Source organism: Lygodium microphyllum, chromosome 5 (genome assembly GCF_053477565.2).
Source record: "Lygodium microphyllum isolate KBCC chromosome 5, Lygodium_microphyllum_v1.1.10, whole genome shotgun sequence".
In the NCBI taxonomy this organism is placed as follows: domain Eukaryota; kingdom Viridiplantae; phylum Streptophyta; class Polypodiopsida; order Schizaeales; family Lygodiaceae; genus Lygodium; species Lygodium microphyllum.
The window spans coordinates 104,066,256-104,087,332 of NC_141139.1; the positions used below are offsets into that span (position 1 = coordinate 104,066,256).

The window sequence follows — 21,077 nt, forward strand, 5'->3', positions numbered from 1 at the left end:
ACAATTTGGGAGCAAGTCAAGCCTTATACTTGTCCAAGGTTCCATTTGCAAGATACTTGGTTTTATAGACCCACTTCACACCAATCACCTTCTGCTTCTTCGGACAGGGAACCAACTTCCAAGTCTGGTTCCACTCGATAGAATCGAGTTTGACCTGTATAGAGTGGCGCCAAACCTCCTATGCAAGAGCCTCATCAACTGTAGTAGGCTCATGGTCATGAAGAATGTGTGACATAAGGAGATAGTTCACATAGAGTGAACTATCCTGCTGGGCCTAAATCCTAGTTGATCTATGTGGGCCAAGAGGTATCTTAGGGAATTGAGTAATCCCTGACTCCTTTATGAGCTCTTGATACCACCTAGGAATCATGATAGGCTCAACCTACTGCAAAGGAGAATAAGAAGCCTCCGGTACCTATGATGCACTTGATTCCCCCTCACTAAGGGAAGGCAAATCCCTCTAGAAGAAGGCTATCTCTTTGATGGCTCAATCCCTCTAGAAGAAACTTGAGGAGATGGGAAAGGGGTAGAAACACTTGATGATGAGGTAGAAGATGAAGGAGCCGTGAAGGGTTGAAGGGGAGAAGGAGAGGGAGATGGGGTAGAATAGAAAGGAGGGGGAGGAGTCGCAGACGAAGAAGGGGTAAGAATGGGTAACTTGGAAGGAAGGGGAGGGGTTGATGGTTGGGGAGGGTGGGGTCAGGAACCACCTGTAATAGAAGAACCATCAATTGGATCTTCGAGGGCCACAGCCTCATTGAAGATTACATCCCTGCTCACCTCGATCTTTTGTATCTTTGGATTGTAGAGCCGATTGCCCTTCGTGGTCATGTTGTAGCCCACGAAGATAAGCTTCTTTGACTTAGGGTTGAGTTTGCTCTCTCTTTTCTTCTTGTCCACATATGCTTCGCACCCAAAGATGTGAAAGTGGGAGATAGACGGCTTCTTTCCAAAGAAAGCCTTATAGGGAGTCATATCCATCAATATCGAAGTTGGGGACCTGTTGCAGATATGCATTGCGGTAGCCATTGCTTCACCCCAGAGGGAATGGGGAAGACCTCTACGCTCCAACATTGATTGGGCCATTTTGAGCATGGTTTGATTGACCAGCCCCACCACACCATTCTCAGATGGTGTGTTCTGATGGGACACTCCACCCGAATACCTTGATCCTTGTAAAATTGAGAAAATAGGTTAGAACGAAACTCGCAAACTTGGTTTACGTGTACACCATGAACTTTGAAAGATGTTTGCATTTTCGCAAACACCTTCCACTTGGAGAAGTAGAAGTATGTCTTGTTCTTGTACCCCAAGAAGTAGGGCCACACATAATGGCTAAAGTCGTTAACAATCAACATGAGATACTTGGCCTTTCCAAGGGAGGCCATGCCTATAGGTGTGTAAAGGTTGGTGTGAACGAACTTGAGCGGAGTTGTAGCCCTCCAAGTAGCAACCTGTGGATGAGGTTGTCTACGCTGCTTGCCCCTCAAGTAGCTAGGGCAAAGAGTGTGAATGGGAGGGAAATCTAGAAGTCTTTCCACCATCTTCTTCCGAGAAGCTCGCCTAATAGCATCAAGGTTTAAATGCCCATAACGAGTATACGAAAGCAATCCAAGCTCATGTGAAGATCGTGCAGTAAGGGCTATGAGTGTGTTAAGTCCACCCTCTTGTGTACCTGTCCAAAGAGTAGCTATTGTAGATGCATCTTCCATGGTGACTCCATCCTGGGTAAAGATGACTCGGGTACCTAGTTGTGCAAGACCGTAAATAAACAAAAGGTTAAAGCCCAAGTTAGGTATATAAAGGACTTTGGTTGAAGAAGTATGCGGACCCAACAATAGGGGAATGGTCCCACTCCTCGTACGAGGATAGAAGATTTATTCCCAATGATGACAGATCCTCCTCTGGATCTCGTGTCCTGAAGCCAATGTTGTGAGTAAGGCATGTGGAAAGAGACCCTCACTATCTATAAGCCCAGAAGCAATAGTTGTATCCTCCACCTCAAACAAATGGACAAAGATGGACTCAATGGTAGAGCGGGGGTAGCCTTAAAATCCTTGGACCCCTCCTTGGACTTCAAATGGGGGTACTTTTGCCAGCACTTCTTCTCTGGATGACTGCCCTTTCCACAATGGGGGCACTTAGGCTTCTTGGAATCCTTTGAATCATCCTTCTTGTCCTCCTATTTCTTGGCCTTGGGCTTCTACTTCTTTTTCCCTCCCCCGAATGTGCCGTTGTTGGAGCGTTTGGGGTCGAAAGTCTACCACGGGGGTAAGAGACAATAGGGTGAAGGGAGATTTAGGGAGAGGAGTAGACGGAAGAGAAGGGGTTTAAAGAAATAGAAGATATAGAAATAATACTCATAGAGGTGAAGCCTGTCAATTTATTTTTGCATCCTGAGAAGATAAATTCCTTGTAGACGAAAAAGTGCATAAAACAGCAGCTTCCTCTCTACTGCTCAGACCACCAATCCGATGCTTCCGTTGGCTTCGAAGGGGGGGGGGGGGGGGAAATTCTAGCACACCTGGCCAAAATACTCCCAGATCACTCCTTATTTTTCTCCCAGTTGGAAGTACTGTTTGATGCCTATAAACTGCGATCGCACGATTTCGCCAATCCTTATTTTTGCATAAAATTTTCCAAAAATGGCTGAAAGCCACTTGTTTTTTTTTACAAATCATCCTATTCTAGAAGTTATCTACAGCTTTTGGATATTTATGAGAAATAATATCAAAAATATCAAAAATAGGCTCAACTTGTCCAAAAATCTAGTATTTTTGAACCATCCATACTACGGACACTGACACTAATGACTAATATGGCATTGGCTCTCTAGATCAATAAGAAAGCCGAATGATGATGCACTCTAGAGTTTTTCACACTGTGTCCGCGTAGTGGCACGACACTATGAAAACCTATGTGGAGCTAGATCCACTGGCACCTATATCTCTAAGCTACTCGTCATGCTCCAAGACTAGAAGGTCCTCCCAAAGAATAGTATTTTGAGTCCTTGAAGTTAGAAGATTTGTGTAGAATACATTGAACTTCGGAGATGGTAGCAGAGTCAAAAGAATCATGGCCATATCCTCGGAAGATATGGTTTTTTCGAGGGATGCAAGCTCGTCTATCATGTCCTCTAGTTCGTTGATGTGGTCCTTCATGGAAGGGGAATCATTGACATTGAGAATTCAAAGCTTCTTCTCAAGGGATATGCAGTGGGCAAATGTCTTCTGATGGTACAAAGATGCTAGTTGCCTCCATACCTTTGCAACAGTCTTCAATCTGCGAACATGCACTGGGATAGAAACCTGTAAGCTTATATAAAAAGGAGCTAGCTTGTGAGTTGAGCCAATCCCATAGGGCAGCATGGTTCATCGTTGATCCCACTGTGGGATCCTTCATGGGATGGGGTACAAGATTGAAAACAAACTCCCAAAGGTCGAAGGTGTTGAGAATGTACTCCACCTTACATGACACGATGATTAGTTGGAACCATCCAAGTGGTCCTCTTTGGGCAAAGAAGGAAGAATGGGCACTTGCACTGAGGGTGCCATGGGAGTCATCTCAAGACTAGGGTGATAGGCCTTTTGGGAAACATGGAGGGAGGGTGGAGGAGAGGGCTGCAGTACAAATAGGCTTGGTGACCTTCATTCTTCTTGGGACTTCATGAGAATCATCACGATAATCTTGCCACCTTTCAGAGGAATGATGAGAATGCTCATCCTTTGAATCATCAACGCCTGCAAATTGGTGATAAGACATCATCTGTGACTTGCAAAAATACCCAGAAAAGCTGGGTTTGCTGTAGACAGCCCTTCGAACAGTGGAAATTAGCTACAAGATCACGACGGAATTGGTGTAGATGGTCTGCTTGATGAAAAGAAGTAGTTGCCTACAGGAAACAACCTGCATTTGCAGCAAAATGCAAATGTTGAAGGCTGCGTTTTTGGCCTAGAAGGGCCACCTCAGCTTCGATGACCTTTGTGTTCTCTTGTTTGGTGATGATACCATGAGAGAGTGTGCAACGGAAGAGAACTAGGAACATAGAGAGAAAGAAAGAGAGAGATAGTAGAAGGAAGAAAGAAATCTGCACTGATTGATGAATGTTGAATACAAAAGTGCGGACTGATCAGTCCCTGCATGCAGCCTGAGGCACTAGTGAGGGCACCAGATCATGCTGAGAGTGATGACAGCAATATTGGAGATGGAGGAGTATGCCGGAGATGAAGTTGCACCACAATCTGCAGAAGATGAATGAAGCTTCCCCAGGCCTAGCCAGCTATAAATAGCTGGCGACAACCAGAACTGGCTGACTGCAATAAATGCAGTTGGCAGCATTAAATGCCGTGCAGACAGGCTGCTGACGTGGCAGAAAATCTAGGGTGTGTCAAGCAGATGGAGACAAGCTAGGAAATAGAGAAAATGCTTGAGAAAAGCGCATTAATTGTGCACAAACAGAAATGCACACTAGATTGTCAGAGCTTCTGTTAGACTTTGACAGGAGCTCACAACTAGGAGATGATAGACTGACAAAACTCTAAAATAGGCAGGCTAACAGAACAAAGTCCATAGAATGCTCCATGTAAATGAATGGCCTCAAATGTCCATGTTTGAAGGACTAGGAATGAGGCAAATTGAGACTGGTGTTAGAGACATCGAGAACAGCTACGAAACTTGAAAGTGTGTTATACTCATGACAAATCCTTGAACTTATCAGCAGCAGTTCACGAGTTTGATGATGTCGAGAGTAGCAGTGGAGGGAATGAAATACAGTCCTCCAGGCAGCAGGATGTCTTAGGGGACTTTGGGCAGCAAAAACACAGGTATGCTGGCTGAGATGGCAGCTCCATGAACAGTAGAAGGAATGATGACATTAGCTGGCTGTCCACATGCAGCAGAAAACAGTAGCAGCTGCAAAATGCAGTCCACAGCAATCCAGAGATGAGCAGCAGCTGGTAACTCTCCAGTGAGCAGGTGATAGTGCAGAATGGCTGGGTGAGATATCCAGCAGCTGGTGGGAGCAGGCTGAAGGCTGGTAACAGCAGGGTGAACCTCTGGAAGGGTTGGCGACAGTAGTAGAAGGTTGGATGGGCTTGACTTCCTTTAAGCTGGCAATAATCTCTAGTGGGTGTGGGCAGCAAGGGGATGATGGCTGGCTGGTAGAAATGATCAAGGATAGGATGGGATGCCAACAACATCCTATTTTATAGAGGGTTTTTGGGCATTTCTCATATTGTTAAAAATAAAGCCTCTTATTTATGGTAACTGGTTTTAATTGCTTTTTGGGGCTGTCTTAAGGAGAATAATCTAGGTATTAATGTATGCCTTAATTTTAGTGGTTCAACATAAAGCTGCTCCTCGGATAGGGCCACACACAAGGTTGTTGATTGGTGTGACAACTTTGGGTAACCGGTTACACAGGTGTTGGACAGGAGGCTTCCATTGTGTGTGCTTGAGGGAAATCCCTTACAAGGAGCCTATGAGCAAGAAAAAGGATGAAGGCTGCTACAAGGGAGGGAGTGGTGAGATGTTGCAGTTAAGGATGAGGAGGTGGCGATTAAGGATGAGGAGGTGGCGAGTAGGGTAGAGGTGGTGGGTAGAAGCAGGGGTGGAGTGGTGGTCACTGATAGCTGTGATGTGGCATGCATAGGTGAAACTATGGGTATGTGAGAGGGTGGTGACAGGGCAGCAGGCGCATGAAAGATGAGGGAGAGCAGTGCAAGGATGGGAGGCAACTGGATTAAGTGGCGAGGGGGGAGGAAGAGTGACATAATTGGTGGGGGAGAGGTAAGACAGGGTTGGGCGGTGCTTTGCAAGCATTTGTCGACAGGGGCATGACTAGTGCACGATGAGGGCTTGCGGTGTATTGAGTAGCTACCTGTTAAAACAATGAGCTCGGGATCCATTGCGCAATCCCATAATTGCTTGGGGTTAGTTTGTTTGGTGTTTCATTTGTGCAGTACATGCATCCAATTCATCAGTTTTTTTTTTCTCTGCATACTGATTTGGAAATTGGCAAGAAACTGACTACTTTGTTGTTTGTGAGAATTGACAGTGTAAGGTAATCGAACCTTTACTTATAGGAAAGATGTTTATCCAACAGGCAATAGCTCGGCGTGACACTTCAGATGCTGTGTCTAGTTATGTAAGTTCTGGCTCAATGTTGTTATGGCAATCATATTCTACATTTTTAATGTAACACTTGTCTTGAGCGTGATGATTTTGCAATATTTTTCAGCATGGTTTATAGTTTGATTCATAATATTATGACTTGAAAAACTAGCTGTGTAATTATCTTAGGAAGGCCTCTCATCGACCTATTTTGTGTAGGTCATTGTAATATCCATGACTATTTCTACTTTTAAAAGTTGATTCACATAATCCAGGCAGGAATGTCTCTTCAAGTATCTCAATATCAGAGACCATATTTGTTTGTCATGCTATGAAAATGCAGGCGTGATTGTCATTGGAAAAGCCTGCATGACTGTTTTGGTAATCATAAGTATTAGTTTCATATAGCTTTGTTTTTTTTTGTTCTACCTGTGCTTGAAGCTGTCTGCTGAACTTACGAAGATTGAAGATATTCTTCTATTGTATGTTTATGCATTTGCTGTCTACAATTAGCAAAAATGTACTTTCTGTTATTCTTTTCATAGGTATCTTCTACCATTGTTTCTCAGCGGAGTTTTGCTTCCCAAGTTCCGTCTTCTGCAAAGGTACTCTATAACTAATGGGATGGCATATACAGGAGTCTTTTACAGCATCATCTTTTTCCTAGACTGTGGCTAAACATATCGATATACACAACATGTTACCAGGACTAAAAGTCCATTTTGAAATCTTTTCATGATGTTGTCATGAGTGTATCATTTCTGACACACTAAAGAGGCTACTAAAATAGTACTTAGTGTGTCTCTACCATTTTTTGGAAACTAAAGAAGAAAATATTGTCAGTTAATTGTTTGACATTTGTACCAGTTTGTTCTTCTGAAACCTGAGGTGCTGATTGACTCCTTCTAGGCAAGTGGGCATGGCACTGAGTGGGATACAGCTGGGCCAAATAGTTCGGACACATTTATTCCGCCTCACAGTAACAAGCCAACAGAAAGTATTGATGAGTGAGTTTCATTCTTTGCTGTTGTGGTAATTGCAAGTAGATGTAAATAATTAGGAAAATCAATTTAACACTACAGGCCCCAACCCCTGAAAGAAAAAAACAGACTACTGTGAAAGCAAAAGAACACAGTAAAACATTTCTCGAGCAATAATCTCCTTTCTCCCATTGAAAAACAAGAGACCCTCAGGAGTCCCAGCTTTTCAACAATAGTCTTCTCTATTGTATCTGTAACCTGAGCTAATGGTATGCATGGTTTCGACTGTCACAAGGTGATGTGTATACACTTGCATGTCGGTGATTGTGATGTTTATGTGCTTCTTGCTGTCTTTTTGGAAAAGAATGTGTATGTTGATTTGTGACTTTGGAACACTATTGGTGTGAACCTAAAGGTATTCTGTTCATGGAGTTGTAAAGCTCATATGGAATCAAATGATCTATCTTGTGGAGTGCATTTGCATGTGGGAGATTGTAACTTTCACTCTTGCAATCTTCTCAATGTGATGGATGCAAGAGGTGTGAGTCCACACGAAAACTGTGTTTTGAAGAGCAAACTGTGAAAGAGGAATAAGAAAAAGAACATGCATGTATGCAGGCATGCAGGTGTGCATGCACATGCACCTACACACACACACACACACACACACACACACTGTATTTCTCATCTTTGCGACACACAAAAAGATGTCAGACACTCTCTCTCCCTCTCCCTCTCTGTGATGCTCGGCTGATTGTGAATGCTATGGTTCTGATGCTGGACTGTAAATACTGATCCTGGTCATGGCTGGACTGATGCTGGTGTTACCATTGGAGTGCTGGTACATAAGTGCTCAGTGATGGGGTGACAACTGAACCAGCATGATCCACTGGACAGCTGGCGTTTGACTGCTCACCGACCACTGAACTGACATGGACTGATGCTGATGTAAACTGAAGTGATACTTATGTAAACTGGTGCTGACATAAACTGGATGGTGGTGTAAAACTGAAATGCTTTCTTTTCCTGCATGTGACTTGGGGGGACTTCATGATACTGCTGTGAACTATACTTTTGACTTGTCTGGGGCAAAATGTGACTGTTGATTGCCTTTAGTGATACACAGTGCAGTTATGCAGTAGTGCAATATGAGACACATAGTAGGGCAGTCCTGGTGCAAAAAGCAAACAGTAATATTTTGAGTTCCAGAAGGTAAAGCAGTCCTGAGTGCAGTCGTTGTACAGTCAATACAGTTGTGAATGCAGACAGTAAAATAGGCCTGAATGCAGTCTTGAATGCCCGGGATGCTACATCAAGTGAATGCTACAGAACTGAACGTTGAATGCTATAGCAGTTGCAGTTCTGAATGCTACAGAAGCGAATATTGAATGCTATACCAGTTGCAGGCTCGAATGCTACAAAAGCGAACACTGATTGCAGTAATAGAAACTCTTGTACACTGATGAATTCCGTAGTGAATATAGTGGTTACACTTAAAAAAACCTATGACAACTGAAAAGAGAAGTATATGGCCGATAAGGTTGATAAGCAGGGGGTTTCCACACCCGATGGAAGTCTTGCACCTTCATAGGACTTCTTGAGAGACTACTCTCTCTCTGGATTTGGTAAAGATGGGAACAATTCTTTAGACAAAGGATGGTGGCCTAATGATTAGAGAAGGGGTTTCTGAAATATCATGAAGGAAATGTAGTATGTACATTGGCATGGATTTAAGGAGGAAATGACAATATATGAGTATGCAGTGCAGGACATCCTGCTGAGCAAGCAAAGACATCAACTGCATGAACAAGTAGTTGTACTGCATTAATTACTAATTTTGGCTTCCATTTACAGCCCCAAAAAGAGTTGATTGTATTTATTTGGCGTTTATGGTGCACGGTAGGACAAATGCCTTGAGACAAACACAACCCGTTTTGCAGCCTTTTGCCCTGCATTTGAAGCTGCTACATTAGCTGCCTGCTGTCTATCATCATCATCATCGTCAACATTGCATTTGCTGCTGGATGGTCTTCTTTTGGCTGGTGACACATTTGCAGCTGCTGGCAACCTGGTTGCTGATTAGCTACTCTGTGTTTTGCTGGTTACAACTCCTAGCCTAGCACTCCTTTAGTGATAGCCCCTGAGGACCTCATTTTGTTCCCTCTACTGCCGTCCTCCACTCCTAGTGTCTTTACTTCGACATCTGCCCACTTAGAGGTTTGTGTTTTGCTCCCTCCATAAAACATCTTTATCTAGAGGTGCTACCACTTGATCAGCCATGACAACACAGTATCTTTGAGCTCTGCTTGCATCTGTACCGATCCTAGAGACATGACCAACCTTAGTCACTCTCTCTCACTCCATTGTATCAGCATGATTAAATGTTCATCATGCATCTTCATTCCTTTTTTGTATTTGTAAGCTTCTTTGTAACAATGCTTTCCCTATACATTGTGTGTTTCTCCTTGCATACCCTATTGTTTCTCAACATGGTATAGAGGGGAGGTGCTCCAAGAGCTAAAAATCCACATTCTTTGTTGAGGCAAAGAAAGGTTGTGAAATGTGGCAATACTCTCAAATTCCTAATTATTCTTATTGTTGGGGTTTTGGAGACAAACCATTATCTTCTTCTCCCTCCTCCCTCCCTTTACAAGTTAGTCGATTCACCAAAGTTAGAAGCACATATGATTGGGTGCACCTACTGTGGCAAGAACTGTCTCTCCATTAAAGACTATCATCAATGACCTTTGCTCCCTATGCCACTAAGGTATATGTGTCTAGCCCTTGGCACTTTATGTGCCACCTTGCTGTTCTAGGTGATAGAGTTCATTCTACTTTGGCTATCCCAGTCCTATGCTCAAGGTATAAATACTCGTCCATAGATAACAAGCACAATCGTACAAAAAGCAAAGATTGATAAAAGAACTCAATAGGGTTAGGGTAAATCAGAGACAATGAATATAGAAGATAAATGAAGAATAATGAATAAATACAATGTTCATGCAGTAAACACACTATGATAGGTCAATAAAAGGCCTTGAACTTGAAGGGGTGAGAGTGCGCGATGGCGTGCAAGATCAAGGCGTTAGCTGAAGAGTAGAGCTGAATTGAGAGTTAGAGAAAGTGAACACAGAGATAGGTGTACCGTTGTGATGGTACACAAAGAATAAAAGAATGTATTTATATGTTAGGGTACATTAAGGGTGTGTTCACACCCGAAAGTCTATTTACACGGAGACGAAGGGACTTTACACCCAACAACCTCCCACTTAAAGGCCCGAAGTGGTACCTTTAAGCTAACCAACTCCCACTAAACGAATGCAATGCTCATGTTGAGCCTTTGCAAGAGACTTAGTGAGGACATGTTACGAAGCGGAATCACGTGGCAAATCTAGCAAATTAAACATCTCAACTATTAAATACAAACAACATTATAATACATAAGGGGATTTGAACAACTCAATAGATTGAGAAAGACGAGAAAAATGCACGATTGGGTCCAACCTTCCCCATAGCAAAAGCCATGGTTTGCTATCCTTAATTATATATTATAGTTTTACATGGATATTTGCATTCATATCTTACATATAATTACAAAGAAAGTACAAATATCAATTGAAATACACAGTTTTAAGAGTCAAGAGGTATCCTGTAACATGTTGCAGTTGCTGCAGAAAATTCTGTGCTCTGAATCTTGACGTTTTGACATCACCATCACGTTTAGAGTGTACTAAAACCCCCTAAATGACTCTTGAAGCTTTGAATTCCGATTCCGGATGAGGGAGCAATGAAAAAACTCAGTTTTCACCCTCTTCTCCCCTTTTGCACGCGATCCTGTTGCTTTTATAAAGAAAGCTAAAAAGCCTTTTAAACTTAACCACATTAAGAAAATAGCAAGGTATTCCATAAAGAAAGCTTATTTTAATAAAAACATATCTCAAATCTCATATTCTAAAATAATCTATATTAAAAATAAATTAATTAATAGTACTAAGGATAATGATCTAATTATTACTAAAGAAGTTTAAACTTATAACTTACAAATAGAGTAATAATTTTAATAATACAATATTATATAAATACATAATGTTATATATTATACTTAAGATAACTAATTATAATTATGAAAATTACGCTTGGACTTACGCTAACACCCAGTGCTATCCAAAGCCACCACTACCTAGCAATTGAAGCATTTACAATTGTTTATAAATAAAATAAACAAACAATAGTGAATACCTAGCAATCTTCAGCTACAAATAATTAAAATAGGTTGGAACACTGTCCTAACCTTAATTTAATTCGAGTGCACTTTAAACTCATAAAGGTCTATTAATTTGGTATGTATTTTGCGAAATTACCTACTGTGGAATCATCCGCGTGCATATTAAATTAATTTGATGCCCGAAAAAGACAGATGTCCCCGTCAACTTCTCGCACAAGGAATCCACCTTGTGTACGAGCCTCGACAAATACATATGGTTTTACGGAATCCATTGAAAAACCTTACGGAATCCACCGTGGAATATACCTCCTGGCATCATACCCCCAGGGTGGGATAGCAATTGTGCTCAATTGCTTTTAGTTGCTCAATGTGGAGCTAGCAGTATAAGGTAAGCACTAAGGGCGTGGGCGGTCATCCGTTGCATGTCTTCAACTGAACCAAGTATCTAGTATAGGACAATGAATCAATTAGAGTCTAATAGCAAACAATTGATTCTAATAAAATAAAAAACTAGTGTTAGTGCTATAGATATCTTTCATGGGAGTAAGAGAGTCAAAAGATAAGACAGAAATATTATGAATGTTAGGTCTCATACTCAAAGCATCGACGATAACAAATAAAATTATTATTCTAGTTTAGTAGTAAGTAAAAATTTAACTAAGAATTCTAGAAAAAGAAGAAGAAGTAAAAGACTTATCTATCTTACCGTGATTGGAGATCTCTATCTTTACTAGAAAGTGTGAATTCGCAATAGAATTTGGAAGTTGAAGAATTTTTCAAAGTACTTTTAAGAAAAATTTGTTAGTCTCAATGTTTATTAAATCAAAAGATAACAACATTAAAGGCATACTATAATCGTAAAAAATTAGAGTGAGAATCATATTGAAGGCCTACTTTGAATAAAAAACAACTTATATCTTTTTGTGAATCAAATTAGTCTATAACTAGAGAGTTGGAGCTTATAAGGAATTTTGCAAAACATTTACTTATGACTAAGACTAAAATTTAAAAAGAAACATATTAAAGATAAGGCTAAAGTTGGATAAGTACTAGTCTCTTGGTAAAAAATAGTAATATTTAAGTTTTATGGCATATTTAGATATGATTATCTTTTAATATATGCATATTTAGACAAAACCATTTCTAATATAAGTTTTAGATATTTGTACAAGCTACATTTTTTTCTTTTGGGAGTATACTCAAATTCCAAATGGATTAAAAGCTATCCTACTAGGAAATTAGATGTTTGTATAGGTTGAAATTTACAAATTTCACCAAGTTTGGGTTAACTGCGAGACCTACTTTCAAGATAAATAACTTTCTTTGTGCATAGAGTTGTAGACAACAAAAAGGTCTACAATTCATATCCCTATGATGGATTACTAAATCTGAAGATAAGGTCATAAAAAATAGGGCTCAAAGTTGGCTACTATACAGTTTTTTGTATACTGTTGTGAAATTTGCATTCAAGGTCACTTTAGGACTCAAATAACTCGCTGAATATTCAAAATTTGTAAAATATGTGTATAATAACAATTGTAGATCTTTCTGAGGACTAAAACTTTTGTTTTTACACAATCCTCAAAATATGAACCAGTAAAAAGTTACATTACTTGAAAAATAGTTATTCGAGAGGATTTTTATGGTGAAGCATATGCAATAGCTAGACTACTTTCAAGTGTCTCTTCTATATAGCCTGTTATATAAATAAAGACTTAGTATACTTAAACTTGAAACTTTTATAAAATAAAACAAAGCTATGATTTACTATGAAATAAACTTCAAAAGCTTTTTGGCTATAACATCTTGTTTGCATAGCCAAGTCCATGCTATAATGTAAATTTAGAGAAGAACAAATTGGATCAATTCAAGTCAATCAACTGTGGATATAAGATTGTCTAAAACACGAGAAATGCAACTGCAATATTCATCTGTAGTGATTTGTCTTGTAGATTGCGATTGTTCCACGGTGTTCGCCTTAATACACTGATATTATACAATTGAAAACTCGGAGCGTAGCTAGGCTCTAATACCAATGTTACGAAGCGGAATCACGTGGCAAATCTAGCAAATCAAACATCTCAACTATTAAATACAAACAACATTATAATACATAAGAGAATTTGAATAACTCAATAGATTGAGAAAGACAAGAGAAAAACGCATGATTGGGCCCAACCTCCCCCATGGCAAAAGCCATGGTTTGCCATCCTTAATTATATATTATAGTTTCACATGGATATTTGCATTCATGTCTTACATATAATTACAAAGAAAGTACAAATATCAATTGAAATACACAGTTTTAAGAGTCAAGAGGTATCTTGTAACATGCTGCAATTGCTGCAGAAAATTCTGTGCTCTGAATCTTGACGTTTTGACATCACCATTGCGTCCGGAGCGTGACAAAACCCCCAAAACAACTCTTGAAACTCTGAATTCCGATTCCGGATGAGGGAGCAACGAAAAAACTCAGTTTTCACCTTCTTCTCCCCTTTTGCGCGCAATCCTATTGCTTTTATAAAGAAAGCTAGAAAAGTCTTTTAAACTTAACCACATTAAGAAAATAGCAAGGTATTTCATAAAGAAAACTTATTTTAATAAAAGCATATCTTAAATCTTATATTCTAAAATAATCTATATTAAAAATAAATAAATTAATAGTACTAAGGACAATGATCTAATTATTACTAAAGAAGTTTAAACTTATAACTTAAAAATGGAGTAATAATTTTAATAATAAAATATCATATAAATACATAATATTATATATTATACTTAAGATAACTAATTATAATTATGAAAATTACACTTGGACTTATGCTTTGTGCTACCCAAAGCCGTTGCTACATGCTCTACACATCAACTGAAGCATTCACAATTGTTTATAAATAAAATAAACAAACAATAGTGAATACCTAGCAGTCTTCAACTACAAATAATTAAAATAGGTTGGAACACTGTCCTAACCTTAATTTAATTCGAGTGTACTCTAAACTCATAAACGTCCATTAATTTGATATGTATTTTGCGAAATCACCTGCTGTGGAATCACCCACGTGTATATTAAATTAATCTGATGCCCGAAAAGGATAGGCGTCCCCGTCAACTTCTCGCATAAGGAATCCGCCTTGTGTACGAGACCCGGAAAATACATATAGTTTTACGGAAACCACTGAAAAACCTTACGGAATCCACTGTGGAATATGCCTCTAGTTTTACGGAATCCACCGAAAAACCTCACAGAATCCACCGTGGAATATGTCTTTAGGCATCAGAACATGTGCAGGGTTATCTTGGGTTTTGACCTTAGTCAGTGTGACAAGACCATCATCCAAGACCTGTTGAATAAAGTGATACCGAACATCTATGTGTTTGGTACATGCATGGAACATGGCATCCTTAGCCAGACATACTGCACTCTAGCTATCACAACCAAGCACTGGAGTACGTGAAGAAAAACCAAAATCCTTGACCAGACGGCCAAGCCAAATTGCTTCCTTAGAAGCTTCTGTGGCTGAAGTATATTCAGCCTCTATAGTACTCAGTGCCACAATTTTCTACAATCTTGAACACTAAGAGATAGCCCCACTAGGCAAAGTAAAAACATACCCACTTGTAGATTTCCTAGTGTCAAGATCTCCTGCCATGTTTGAATCACAAAATCCCTACAACTCTAGTGTACCCTTTCCATAGCATATACACTTTTCTTGTGTACCTTTCAAATATCTGAAGATACATTTCACTACTTCCCAATGTGACTTGCTAGGATTAGACATAAATCTTCTAATAACTCCCACTGCATGAGCAATGTCAGGGTGAGTTGCAACCATGGCATACATCAAAGATCCACAAGATGATGCATAAGATATACCCTTCATGGTACTAGCAACTGCATTATCCTTAGGGCAATCAGATTTGCTAAGCTTTGTATGTGGCAGTAAAGGCACACCAAGAGGCTTAGCATCAATTATTTTAAACCTGTCAAGTACTTTGCTGATGTACTTGTCCTGTGAGAGGAACAACAAATGCTGCCCTCTGTCTCTTTTAATGCGCATGCCCAAAATGTGTTCAGTTGCCCCCAAATCTTTCATAGAGAAGGCTGAACTCAGCTGCCTTTTAAGAGCATTCAAAGTACTCTTATGCTGTCCTGCAATTAGCATGTCATCCAGATATAAAACCAGCACAATAAGGCTGCCATAATCAGCCTTTTTAGTGTATAAGCAGTGATCTGCACGATTGCGTTTAAATCCATGACTGAGCATAAAGGTATCAAATTTTTTGTACCATTGTCTAGGGGCTTGTTTCAGCCCATATAAGCTGCGCTTCAGCTTACAAACCAAATGCTCTTTCTTGGAATAGCAAATCCTTCTGGCTGTTTCATGTACAACTCTTCATCCAAGTCACCGTGAAGAAAAGCAGTCTTCACATCCATCTGATCCAACTCTAAATGCAAGGATGCAATGAGAGCAAAAAAAACACGGAGCATAGTCATCTTCACCATTGGTGAAAAGACCTCCTGGAAGTCTATGCCTTCCTTTTGTGTATAGCCCTTAGCAACTAGCCATGCCTTGTACTTGGGCTTCCCATCAATAAATTTCACTTTGTAAACCGATTTATTAGGAATAGCTTTCCTATCCTTGGGCAAAGGTACAAGCTCCCATGTGTTATTTGCATATAGAGACTTCATCTCTTCCTGCATAGCAAGCTCCCACTTTCTCTTGTTTTCACATGATTGTGCCTCTTTAAATGTCAGACTCTCACCCTCATCAGTCAAGAAAATGCAATCCAAAGATGGCTGAAACCTTTGTGGCTACCTTCTGACACATGTAGACCGTCTTACCCAGTGATCTGTATTATCAGGTAGTGGGCCTACATCTTGAGGAATGTGCACACCATCACCAGGTGGCTGATTTTCAACATTTTCTTGCTGCTGTAATCTGTTTTCAGCATGTTCTTCTTATAGTCCTATTTCATCCTGTGCATCTATTTGCTGTCCATAATCTTTTGGCTGTAGCACAATAGGTTGTTGCTCATTTTCAGCAACAAAAGGGACGGAACTTTCAGCTAATGGCTGCTGAATGGCTGGCTGTTCATGCTGAAATTTGACCGTCTTTCTGTTAAGATCACCATGTGTAGTATTTTTCAGCAACTTTGCTTCATTAAATACATCTCGGCTGTGTACTATCTTCTTGCCCTGAGAAAGCCAAACTCTATAACCCATCTCTCCCTCATCTCCATATCCCATGAAGATGCCCTTGATGGATTTCATGTCTAGTTTGGTCCTTTGTTCTATAGGTACATGCACAAAGGCATCACAACCAAAGACATGCAAATGGTCATATGAAGCAGGTTTGCCAGACCAACCTCTTCAGGAATGCCATTTTACAATGCACGATTGGGAGAGCGATTGCATACATGAACTGCAGTTTTAAGAGCCTTCCTGAAATTGCTATGGGAGATTAGCTATGGACAGCATGCATCTGACTCTCTCACAAAGTGTGCGGTTAAATCTTTCAGCCACGCCATTTGATGCAGGATTATAAGGGGCTGTCAACTCCCTCTTAATGCCATGCATCTCTTTTTTTTTTCAAGTAAAATGTGGCTGATTATATTACTAAAAAAAGCTGATTACAATGGAATGTTCATGCTCAACAAACAAGTTGGAGTTGATGCAAAGTCACAAATACATCATGTATACAAGCCTCTCAAGGCGGTCTGGGGGGGATGGGGGCAAGAAGCCATGGGGAGGGGTGTATCGCCAATTGGGGCTGCCTGCTTGCATCATGAAAAACAAGTCTTGGCAGCCCCAAGTGCGCATGAAATGACCACGGAGCTCCTGACGAGCCCTGGACTCGCTCTGCACTTGATCCCATCGGCTGGGAGGGAGTGGATGATGGAGGTTCAGACCTTTGCTAAGGTCGCTTGTATTGACAGTCTCTCTTCGCCGAAAGCCTCCTGACACCATGCCTTCAAGATATGCCATCTAGTAAGGCTCCCTATGATCTCCCATACCTTAGAGCGGTCTGCTATGGGCTCTAGTACCTGTCGGATGGGTAGAGTCTTCAAACCGACCACTGCGCACGACCCTGTCTCGATAATGAATATCGTGTCTTGCATTCCGGCCTTATACAGAAGGTGACGGCCCTGGCTGACTGCCTGTCAACAGAAGGCTCCCCATGAGATACATCCAAGGCTGGGTGCTATACGGCGAAGGATGCGGCAAGCTCCTCTCCACACGAGTTGCGTCTCCTCACATGACCAAAGGTAGTGCTTTGGGGTTTCCAGAGGCTGCTGTGTACAGCGCTTACAACCTCCCTCCTTCTGTATCCGGGCAAGCCAACTTCCCCGCTGCCAAGCCTCCATGTGTCACCAGCCATAAGAAATACGACACCCTCCTTGGCCTCCAGCTATCCCATAGGCAGCGCCAGAAGGACCGTTAGAAAGGCTCTGTGATGCCGTGCTCAACCCAGTGTCTGCTACGTGACGGCGCCCACTCCATATCCTCGTGCATCAGTATGTGTCTGCCAATCCTGGCAGTGTACTCAAAGAACTTGGGTGGCTTTTTGGCAACCGCCATGGCCGGCCATAGCCACTCTCCTGGATTCCACTCCAGCTCATCAAGTGGTCTGCCCTCCCAGATCCAAAGGCGCAACTCCTTGAGCTCCTCCCAGAAGACATAGGGGTCCAATCGTCATGTCTTTCCCTAAAGGCCCACCATCCGAATCCTTCTCCACAAGAGGGCGGCTATCCCCTCATCCTACTGCTCTCTGTCAAGGGCCAGACGTCCCCCCTCATGCACTGCGAAGAAAGTCCCTGCAGCACCTCCTTTTCCGCCAACTTGATGGTACGAGCCGGGCCGACCTCCCAACCAGCCCACTGGATGTGGGTACGCTCGCCGATATGTGCTCCTTCCCGATCTTTGACGTGGGGGTTCTAGATCACCGTCTCTGATGGTCTATCTTCTCCTGGCAGCTTGGGGGGGCTCTGTGTTAGGGCCTTGCGGAGGCCTTGCCACACATGGAGTAGGCTGCGTAGGAAAGGTGATCTGGGCTGACATGAAAATCCATGTCAAGGACGGCCTCCACTCATTGCCAAGCCTCGGTCTACAGTCCTGAGAGCCCTCCTACAATAAGACCTTCCAGGTCTGCTCGCCTGGTGTGAGGCCATGGACAACTAGCTTGCCCAAGAGGGCCATATTCTAATATTCTGGGTCTATGATCCCGAGCCCTCTCTCTGACTGGTACCGTATGGTGGTCGCCCACGCCACCTTGGCCTTGGAGTCCCTGGAACCATCTTACGCTGACTAGAGAAAATTCCGCACTAGGCGGCAGAGCTGTGCTACGCAAGATGAGGAGAAGCACCAATACGAGGCGATGTACTAGGCCGTCACTAGAAGTACTTGGTTGACCACCAAGGCTCGGCTGGCTAGTGAGAGGCGAGCCGTGCTCCAGTAGGTCAATTTCCTCCAAATAGAATCAAGGATAGGAAGAAACTGTTGGGCAGGAGTCATGTCGAGTCCTACTTGGAACCCAAGATACCGGATAGTTTGCCCTCTACTCACCCATCTAAATCCCAGGTGGACGCCCCATTCCGTGTTAGAGTCCGGGTCTATGAGGAAACCAACCGACTTTCGCCAGTTGATTTTTGCTCCCACTGCTAAACAGAATACGTCAAGAGCCAGCGTCACTCTCTCCAATATCAACTCATCGTTCTCTATGTAGTGTTGTGTCATCTGTATACTTTGAGTCTAACAACTTAGTCTCCTCTCTCACTGGAAGTCGGAGGCCGCGTAGTCCGCTCACACGTGACCTGAGGAAGTGAAACATCGTCTCTGCAAAGAGTAGAAACAGGTATGGGGCCAGGGAGCAGCCCTGTCGAACCGATCTCTCCAACCGAAACTCCTCCCCTCGCCTTCCGCCTATAAGAACCCTGCTGGTGCCGATCTGTAAAGGGTGGAGATCCCACGAATCCAAACCTGAGGGAATCCTATCCTCACCATGGTGCCCTCTAGGGAATCCTAGTCCACCTTGTCATAAGCTTTCTTGAAATCTAGGAGTAGTACGTCCAGTCTTTGCCCACTGTGCTGAGCCCACTGAGTCGCCTCAAAGAAGGTAAATACATTGTCTAGGATGCTCCTATCCTGGACCAAGCCTGTCTATGTGTCGTGGATGATGTTTGGAAGCACGAGGCGTGGTCACCGACCAATCATCTTTGCCAGTGCCTTATAGACCACTGACAATAAGGTGATCGGTCTCCACTGGGAAAGCTCTGGCCGGTCTCCCCCTTTGGGGAGAAGGCTAATAAGGCGTGTCGAGAGACTCTTAGGCATCTATCCTGAAGTGAAAATCTCCTAGATAGCCAACAATAGGGGTTCCTTCACCAGTTCTCATTAGGTAGTGAAGAAGGCCTTAGATAGGCCATCCTCCCCCAGGCATTTCTGACCATCCTGTGTGTGGAAAGCCTCCTCTAGTTCTCTCTCTATGAAGGGGGCTAGGAGGGAGCATCCCATCTCCTCTGTGACGAGGTACGGGATGTGATCCAGACCTGCTGTCTACACCTCTGTCCTCTAGTTGAGGCTCTCTCCTGCTGGAAGAGGCGCGTGTAGTAGTCAGTGGCAATCTCCATCACCTCGTCTGGGCTAGAATGAGTCCTCCCATACTGATCCCGAAGGCTGCGTATTTGCTCTCCTGCGGTGCGAGGCTAGTGCACCTGGAAGAACTCCTTGCACATCGTGTTCCCCTTCCGCGCCCAAAAAGTTGTTGAGGTTCGGAAAGAGAACTCTAAGCGCGTGGCTGCAAGGTCCTGTCGGAGTGCTCTCTCTTCCTCCCAGCTCTGCTGCCTGGCTTGCATGGCTGCCTCTTGGCAGAATCTGCTCGAATCGGCTAGGACCTCTGCAACCTCCTCTGCTATCCGGTCCCTCGCGCCCCACTCTCTGGTCTAAATCTGCTCTATCTGTCTCGTCACCTCCTCCCTCCTATAGGTCGAGTCAGGGGTTTGATAGGAACGTGTGTCTGAGGTAGATGTTGGGGGATCAAGTGTTAGGAGGACTGGGCAATGATCGGACAACGTGGTGCCTGCCAACTGCTCAATCTGGCCTCCAAGAGAGCCTCCCCACTCTCCCACATAGAACCTATCCAACCGCTCTAGCAAGACTCCTCCAAGCCGCGTGTATCTCCAAGAGAAATCCAATGACCTCTCCCTCCTGTGGAAAGCAGGGTCTCTCCAGGTGTCACGTGCTCCCATTGCCAGCAGAAAGACCTCCCATGCCTCCTGTTCCACCCTAGCCATAGCCTGGTAGTTTCTGCCTCTGCCTTGCTGGTCCTCCAAAGCCTCCATGTTGTTGAAGTCTCCTTCAACTATCCAGGAGTCCATTCGCGATCTCCACCCAGAACCTGTTGCGTGTCCTAACCTCCGTAGGGGCATAGACATTGAGGACTCCAAGGCACAAGTCCCCAATATCCAATTTGATCCATAGAACCCTCTTTGCCACTATCGTCCAGTGGCCTCGTACACAGGTGGTGAGACTTGGGCTGATAGAGGTGCAGATGCTTCCACTCCTGCCATGGGCGCCTATGGCGTGCTCCCAGTAAGTGTGCGAGCTGCCCAAAAGTACCTTCCCAACCCATTGGGCCTGGGTGGGTTTTAGCTTGTGCTTCTGTAGAAGTAGGATGTCGATCTTGCCGGCAAGGGCAAGCTGCAGCTCCTGCCGAACAATCAACTTCTTGGAACCACATGCCCCACTGTAGTGGAGACTATTC

General features: G+C 42.8%; 1 protein-coding gene across 7 annotated transcripts in view; it reads left to right on the forward strand.

The window, feature by feature from the left end:
• Nucleotides 1-21,077, forward strand: part of LOC148036231 (cilia- and flagella-associated protein 100-like) — a 209,341-nt gene that overhangs the window by 46,825 nt on the left and 141,439 nt on the right. For 5 of the 7 annotated variants that reach the window (XM_087678227.1, XM_087678225.1, XM_087678231.1 and 2 more), the window contains 3 exons: nucleotides 6,056-6,145; nucleotides 6,657-6,716; nucleotides 7,021-7,118. In XM_087678227.1, the coding sequence (XP_087534353.1) occupies nucleotides 6,089-6,145; nucleotides 6,657-6,716; nucleotides 7,021-7,118 (215 nt within the window). In that variant the 5' untranslated portion in view covers nucleotides 6,056-6,088. The remainder of the gene's footprint in view (nucleotides 1-6,055; nucleotides 6,146-6,656; nucleotides 6,717-7,020; nucleotides 7,119-21,077) is intronic. The other 2 variants (XM_087678228.1, XM_087678230.1) reach the window with 2 other exon arrangements.